The sequence below is a fragment of the Rhinolophus sinicus genome, linkage group LG14 (genome assembly GCF_036562045.2).
Source record: "Rhinolophus sinicus isolate RSC01 linkage group LG14, ASM3656204v1, whole genome shotgun sequence".
NCBI classification, from domain to species: domain Eukaryota; kingdom Metazoa; phylum Chordata; class Mammalia; order Chiroptera; family Rhinolophidae; genus Rhinolophus; species Rhinolophus sinicus.
This window is the reverse complement of record NC_133763.1, coordinates 44,085,141-44,092,864: the sequence shown is the minus strand read 5'-3', so window position 1 is coordinate 44,092,864 and position 7,724 is coordinate 44,085,141. Positions and strand designations below refer to the sequence as shown.

General features: G+C 55.7%; 1 protein-coding gene across 1 annotated transcript; it reads left to right on the top strand.

Moving 5' to 3' along the window:
• Positions 1-228: 228 nt before the first annotated feature.
• PPM1J (protein phosphatase, Mg2+/Mn2+ dependent 1J) lies at positions 229-5,432 on the top strand. Its single transcript, XM_019730410.2, has 10 exons — positions 229-579; positions 1,914-2,028; positions 2,504-2,791; positions 3,072-3,184; positions 3,453-3,537; positions 4,079-4,197; positions 4,397-4,460; positions 4,621-4,728; positions 4,845-4,996; positions 5,116-5,432. The coding sequence occupies exons 1-10, from the start codon at positions 254-256 to the stop codon at positions 5,261-5,263; spliced, it is 1,518 nt and encodes a 505-aa protein (XP_019585969.1). The 5' UTR covers positions 229-253; the 3' UTR covers positions 5,264-5,432.
• The last annotated feature ends 2,292 nt before the right edge of the window (positions 5,433-7,724 follow it).

Below are 7,724 nucleotides of genomic sequence, written 5' to 3'. Positions count from 1 at the left end.
ACTACCGACCCTTCTTCCCCCAAAGAAACAGAGGCGGGACGATGCCAGAACCTGGAGCGGAGAGGATGAGAGCCAGTGGGGCGGTTCCCGGGTGGCCCAGAACAGGAGGGAGTTTTGCCGAGGATCCACCCTGCCCGCCGGGAGCCAATGGCTGGGGAGAGCAGGCGGGAGCGAGTACCGCCCTACGCGAGCCCTGGGGGGCGGGGCCTACCCTGGGGCGGGGCCGCGGCCGAGGGCGGGGCAGGGAGGCAGCATGCTAAGCCGGGTGCGCTCGGCCGTGGCGCACCTGGTGAGCTCAGGGGGCACCCCGCCCCCGCGCCCCAAGTCTCCCGACCTGACCAACGCGACCTCGGCGCTGCCCACCGCCCCTCTAGAGGTGCCCAAGAGCCCTTCCGCGAGAGCTGGGAGCGGGAGCACGGCGCCCCCGAAGACAGCAGAGGCTCGCGCGAGCTTCTCCCGACCGACCTTTCTGCAGCTGAGCCCCGGGGGACTGCGACGCGCTGACGACCACGCTGGCCGGGCTGTGCAAAGTCCCCCGGACACCGGCCGTCGCCTGCCCTGGAGCACGGGCTACGCCGAGTGAGCGCCCCTGGGGGCACCCTAACCAGGATGGGAGCCCCACCCCCCACTCCCCTCCTCATCTCGGCATCCGGGGCGCTGGGGCGCGTTCCTCTCGCTGCGTTGGGTACCAGCAGCTCCCTTTCCCCGGAACCCTTGCTATCCTCTGGGCTGCGGGCCGCACCTCTTCCCAGCCCTTTCTCCAGTCGGTGCAGCCTTCCTCAGGACCTTCCAGCTCCTTGACTACCCTCACCCGCGCCACCTCGGGACCTTGTTCCCTCCCAGAGCCCGGAGGGCGGAGGGCCCCGCGAAGGATGAGTTGGCCGGTTCTCAGTCGCAGCCCGGTTCTCAGTCGCAGCCCGGCAGTTTAATGGCTAAGGGAGGAAAGGTTTCAAGGAGACGGAATCTCTTTTAATAGAGGAGATGGCGGCTAGGAAGACTCTCTTCCGGACTTCCCGACCCCAGCGCCCCAGTTCCCAGTTCCTCTTACGGTTCCCCTCCCCCTCCACACCCAGAAATAGCCCGCGACACCTGGCGGCCGCGAGCTTCCCTTGGGTCGGGGGCAGGGGGCGCCGGGGGGAGCGGGAGGGTCCCCTTTGGACGCCTCTCGGCACGTGGACTTGTGCTGTCCAGGCAAGGAAGTGGACCCCCCGGTGGGAGCAGCCGGCTTGCTCCCAGGCGACGTGTATTTTTAATGCCTGTGCTGGGAAAGCGGAGCATCGAGGGAGAGGGGGGCGCTGAGGTCGCTGCTGATGGACCCGTGGCCCCACCGCTAGCTCTTTAGCCTCCTAGTATTTGGGAAGAGTCGGTGGTGTTACTTGGCTCCTGCGCAGTCCAGGTGGGCTTCCACCTGTACGTTATTTCAGTTCCTCTTTCTGGATCTGGACTGAAGCACTTCCTCATTGCCAAAGCAGCAGAAACTTTCACTAGATCCTTTTAGCATAAAGGTGGGTGTGATCCTGAGGGTGGAGTGCTGTGCACCAAGCACTAGGAGAGTCAATTCGGTTTCAGGATGGGATGTAGAGTCTTGGCAAGCAGGGAAGTAAAACCTCCCGCGCCCCCAACCGGCCTCTCCCCGTGGCAGCACCATTAGGGTTGCCCCTTTTGCACCCCAGGTGGAGGACCTGAGGCAGGCAGGTGCTGCTGCAGTCTTTTCTAGGAGGTGGTGGGGCCTGACACCCAGACAGTATGCCCTGTGCCTTGCCCTGCCTCCCTTCTCTTCCCTCTGGCCTGGATCCCAGGTGGCTATGACCTTTCTCAGCTTGGCCAGCAGGCCAGAGTGTGTATGTCTAAGGTGGGGGTTATTCCAGGACCTGGTCTGGTGTCCAGCCTGATGTGGTCATCTGGCTTGGCAGGGTCATCAACGCTGGCAAGAGCCGGCACAATGAGGACCAGGCCTGCTGTGAAGTGGTGTATGTGGAAGGTCGGAGGAGTGTTTCCGGGGTGCCTAGGGAGCCTAGCCGAGGCCAGGTAAGCCCCCAATCCCCTTCCTAACCTCCAGATACAGGGTGATACCTCTCCCCAGGGAGTCCAGGCATCTGGTCTTAAATCTGAGACACATGGAAGACCTGCCTTCTAGCTCACTAGCTTTCTACCGCCGGGCACAGAACCTTTATCTGCCATTGATCAATTAGATTCTACCACGTCAGTATGCATGTTTAGTTTTTCACTTAAAATGATGATTCAATTAATTACCTACGCTTATTTTTGCGCCTTTTATCCTCTGAGTTTGGCATTTTTGATGTTTTACTTTCTGACACAAAGTAGGCCCTTGGTGAATGAGTGAAGAAATCTAATTTGCCTTTATTACCAAGCTCTAACCTCCTCTCTGATGTATGTATAGATGCCCAGAGGCTTGCTCTCCATGCGCACGCGCGCGCACACACACACGCACACACACACACACACAAACACAATCACTTACCTCTAACTTTTCTTCCACCAGGGACTGTGCTTCTACTACTGGGGACTGTTTGATGGTCATGCAGGGGGTGGAGCTGCTGAAATGGCCTCGCGGCTCCTGCATTGCCACATTCGGGAGCAGCTAAAGGACCTAGTAGAGATACTCCAGGACCCCTCGCCACCTCCCCTCTGCCTCCCCTCTACCCCAGGGGACCCAGGTTCCTCAGATCCCTCTCACTTGGTTGGTCCTCAGTCCTGCTGGTCTTCACAGAAAGAAGTGACTCATGAGAGCCTGGTAGTGGGGGCCATTGAGAATGCCTTCCATGTCATGGTGAGTGGGTGTCCCGGGCCAAGGGCCTGCTAGGCAGATACTCTGAATTCTGTGTGGAATCCAGGTGGCCTGAGGGGCTGACCCTGAGAACCCACAACACCTCTGAGAGCCTGAGCAGAGCTTGGTTCAGAGGGGAGGACGGAGGGGAGTTACACCCATGTCTTCCCTCCTCTCCTCCAGTGTGGCTTGTCTGGGCCAGTTTGTTTCTGCAAATAGAGGGGGGTGGCTATATGCCTGGAACTTCTTCCTCCATCCCCTTCGACCTTTCCTCACGTGGCAGGATGAGCAGATGGCCCAGGAGCGGCGTGGCCACCAAGTGGAGGGGGGCTGCTGTGCACTGGTTGTGGTGTATCTGCTAGGCAAGGTCTACGTGGCCAATGCAGGTGACAGCAGGTAAGGGGGGGGCGGTTGACAATGGTGACAGGGGGGTCACACTCTGGAATGGGGTAACAGAAAAGAGTGAGGTGGCAGGTGTTTAAAAAATCAAAGAATGGAAGGGGTCAGAAAGAATCACAGACATAAGGAAGGGCCTGAAATAGCCATGAGGGGAGGAAAGATGGGGGTCTGGGTGCGGGATCCTAAGGGCCATTCTGGCCTTTCTGGAATTCTCCACGAGGGATCTGAGGAGAGTCAAAGTCAAATCTTTTCTTTCTCTGGGCAGAGCTATCATTGTCCGGAATGGTGAAATCATTCCAATGTCCCGGGAATTCACCCCGGAGACTGAGCGCCAGCGTCTTCAGCTGCTCGTAAGTAGGAACCAAACGTCCTACCCCTGTTCTTTGTTGAGTTTTGTGTCTGTTTGTGCCCTATGTTCAGGGACTCCCCCCCAACACACAGACAGACAGCTCCTTACTGGGAGGAGTACAGGGCTGAGCTGGTGGAGGACGCAGCAGGAAGGAGTAGGGGCCGCTCAGGTGCTCCCTCCACGGCCCCCACTGAGGAAGGAAGTGGAGTCATTGGTGGGAAGGGAATGGCAAAGGCCTGAGAGGGGTTTAGAGTTTTAAGCACTGGCTCTGGAGCTACACTGTCTGTGATTGTATCCTGATTCGAGTGCTTTGCTAATTGTGTGACTTTGGACAATTCCCTTAACTTGCGTCAGTACTTCCTGCCTTAAGAGGGTTGTTGTGAGCAGTAAATGAGTTAATATAGGCTAATATTAGACAGTGCACCACACCTTGTAAACTCCATTTAAGGGTCTGCTACAATTAAGATCGCTTATACACCAGGGTGTGCTGTAAGCCTAATGGCCCCTGGCCCTCTGCTCTGTCTGGCCACTCCCAACCCCAGGGCTTCCTGAAACCAGAGCTGCTGGGGGGTGAATTCACCCACCTCGAGTTCCCTCGAAGAGTTCAGCCCAAGGAGCTGGGTCAGAGGATGCTGTATCGGGATCAGACCATGACTGGCTGGTAACACTTCCCTCAGAGCTGGGTCCATTCCCATAGCAACGCAACCAGTCCCTCAGCAGCAGCAAGGTGGAAGCTGGAGGCTGGGCCAGGCTGGGAGTTTGGGGGATGTGGCTCTTAGGGGTTTGTGTGAGGGGTGTGGCTCCTAGGGGAGAGGGCCTTTGATGCCTGGGTGATGCCTCCTCTACTCCCCCCTCCCCAGGGCCTACAAAAAGATCGAGCTGGAGGATCTCAGGTTTCCTCTGGTCTGTGGGGAGGGCAAAAAGGTAAACTCCATGATAGAGGTGGGAGAGGGCAGGAGGACCCATCACAAGTTGTCTAGGGAGGTGGAGGTTCTACCTGAGGGCAGGGCAAGGGTGGGAGGGTCCACTGTTTCAGAGAGTCTGGGAGAGGGCTATAGCAGCATCCCTGCCTCATTTCCTTTAGGCGCGAGTGATGGCCACCATTGGGGTGACCCGGGGCTTAGGAGACCACAACCTCAAGGTCTGCAGTTCCACCCTGCCCATCAAGCCCTTCCTCTCCTGCTTCCCTGAGGTGAGCCAGATGGGGACCTCCTTAACCACACCTTACCTCCTCTGGGCGTCTAAGGCTGGCTTTCACCACAGGTGTCCTCATCCGCAAGCTCCCTCTCCACTCGCCTTCCCCACCAGGTGCGAGTATATGACCTGACGCAATATGAGCATTGCCCGGATGACGTGCTCGTCCTGGGAACAGATGGGCTGTGGGATGTCACCAGTGACTGTGAGGTGGCCGCCACTGTGGACAGGGTGCTGTCAGGCTATGAGCCCAATGACCCCAACAGGTAGGGGAAGAAAGGGATGACAGTGGGGAAGGAACGGGCAAAGGGAAGCAGTGAGCGCCTGTGTGTGTATCTTCCCATGTACATGCTGGTACGTGAATGTGCTCCTGTGCTTCTGGCAGGTACACAGCTCTGGCCCAAGCTCTAGTCCTGGGGGCCCGGGGCGCTCCCCGGGACCGTGGCTGGCGTCTCCCCAACAACAAGCTGGGTTCCGGGGATGACATCTCGGTCTTCATCATCCCCCTGGGAGGGCCAGGTAGTTACTCCTGAGAGGCTCAGCCCTGACCCTCCCGCCGCCATCCCAGCCTCTCCATGCTTACGCCCCACCCGCCCAAGTTCTGAAGTTGTCTCCCTGACCTTCTTTAAGTGGCGGTTTAACTGAAGAAGGGGTATCAGTTAGATCCAAAATTATAGCTATTGACAAATAAACAAGATGGATAAATAATGTGTGTCTTTAATTACTTTGACTAGAAACCGAAAGGTTACGATAAGCTCCTTGGGGTGGTGGAACGTACACCAGACCAGTCCTAAAATTGTTGTGTTCCCAGGTTCTTTCCCCTACCCTCTGCTCTTCCCGCTCTTCCATACAGTCTCATTCGTCCACATCAGTACCTCCAGCCTAGACCTCGCCTGAGCTTTAGACCAGGGGTGTCCAAACTTTTTTCAACGTTTTTTACCAAGGGCCCTATGTGGTAAAATACACAAACAGCCGTGCCACTCACTCGAGGTGAAGTACGTATTGCCTCACCTGGTTTATTTAAGTAAACTAAATATATTTTTGGAATTTGCTGCGGGCCAATTAAAAATGGATTGTGGGCCGCAGTTGGCCCGTGGGCCACAGTTTGGACACCCCTGCTTTAGACCCATGTGTCCCATCTATCTCCTCGGCATTCAGCAGACACTTTACTGAACACACCTCAAGGCGATTTCATTTCCTCGACAGACATGTTCCTTTGGTCGTCATCTCTGGGCACCAGCTCAGCTGTTCAAGGTGGAAAGCTTGGAGTTGGTCACCTTTGGCTTCCGTCTATTCCTCCTCAAGCTAATCAATCACTAAGTATGGTTGATTATATAAAAATGTATTTCATATTTCTCCACCCTGTCACTACCTTAGTACCTCAGTTCTTGACTGCATTGGCCTCCTAACTCATCTCCGAACTGTCTCCAGGCCACTCCCATTTCCCCCAATATACTGGGGACATAACAGAGTGACCTTTCCGGAGTGTGAATCTGAGTTGGTTATTCCCCTGAGAGAACATTTCAGTGGCTCCTTACTGCACCGAGACTCAAATCAACACTCAAGTGTGGCATAGAAGATTCTTCATGATCTGGCCACTGCTTCCTCCTCCCGCCCTCTAAGGCTGGGTATTCCACAGCCCAGGCATGCCCCCACTATAACGACTGCCTCCTGTATTATGACTGTCTGTATTAGGAGTCGGTATGGAGTCGCAGTTAAAAGCAGGGGTTCTAGAGTCCTGATGTTTGGATTCTGGTGCCAGACCCAAAATCAGCTCTGTAACCTCTGAGCCTCAAGTTGCTTCGCAGTAAGATGGAGATAACAGTACTACCTCAAGGTTGTTGTAAGGACTCATGTAGTTCACATACGTAGAGCCAGGCCCATATAATAAGGGTTCAATAACTGTTAGCTATCTTTAAGTAGTCTATAGTCTGAATTTATACTAAGTTCTTTGAAGGCAGAAATTGATCTGAACTGAGCACATAGCTCTCCGTTCACACTCCATAAATGTTGATTGAGCAGGTTAAGAGGCCTGGGGACCAAAGTGCTCTGGCCCTGGGTGTCGATCGTTCAAGTCTATAGATTTCCAACATTCATTCATTAAGCAAATATTTGTTGACAGCCTACTATGTGCCACTCACTGTGCTGGCCAGCAGGAAGGGACAGGTTGGAGGAGCAGAGGGGACAGCAGGGACAGAGCCCAGCTTGGGGGCCAGACAGGCCCCAGTGTCTGAATTCTTGTTCTGTCACATACCTATTGCGAAAATCGGGGCAAGCTACTTCTCTGAGCCTCAGGTTTTTACAGGCACCAGGGGATTGGTATACTTTACCCGAAGATCTGTGATGAGTAGAAAAAGGGCGGAGCTGTGTAGTTACGGAGCACAAGCTAATAAAATGTGAATAGCCGTCCTCAAGCAACATCTGCTTCCTCAGCCGGTACCTTACAAGGAAGGAGACAACACGTGTAGGTAAATACCTCATGTGTCAAGTCAGACGGGGCTCAGTGCCCTTAGCGGCACAGAAATAACTACTCGGATGAAAACTGAATTCCCAGCTGGGCATCTGGATTTCCGGGAGTGCCCTTTGAGAGGTAGGTAGGAATTGAACTCATGGAAATTCCAGGCCTGGGGAAGGAAGGGAATTGTGAAGCACAGGACATTGGCCCGGGTCGCAACGATTCTCAAAAGTTCTCAAGGCTGGGGGATGATGTGGGTTGTACTGACGCTGCAACGATTCTAGGAGCAGAAGGTGGGTCTCCTTCGCAGCCCCCAACTTGGGCGTCCCGGAGGCCGCCCTTTACCCAGTCCTGCCTCCCGGGAGGTCCCAGGTAATGTAGGGATAGGTGGTTGGGTGGCCACGGGAGGGCAGCAGCAGCCCTTTCTCGACCCCACCCCGAGCTCCTCTCAACTTTCCCGACGCCGGTCCGCCCCTAGGGGCTGGGAAGCGGGGCAGAGGGAGAGTCCTCAGGGATCTGCCTCGCCCCTCCGCCCACTC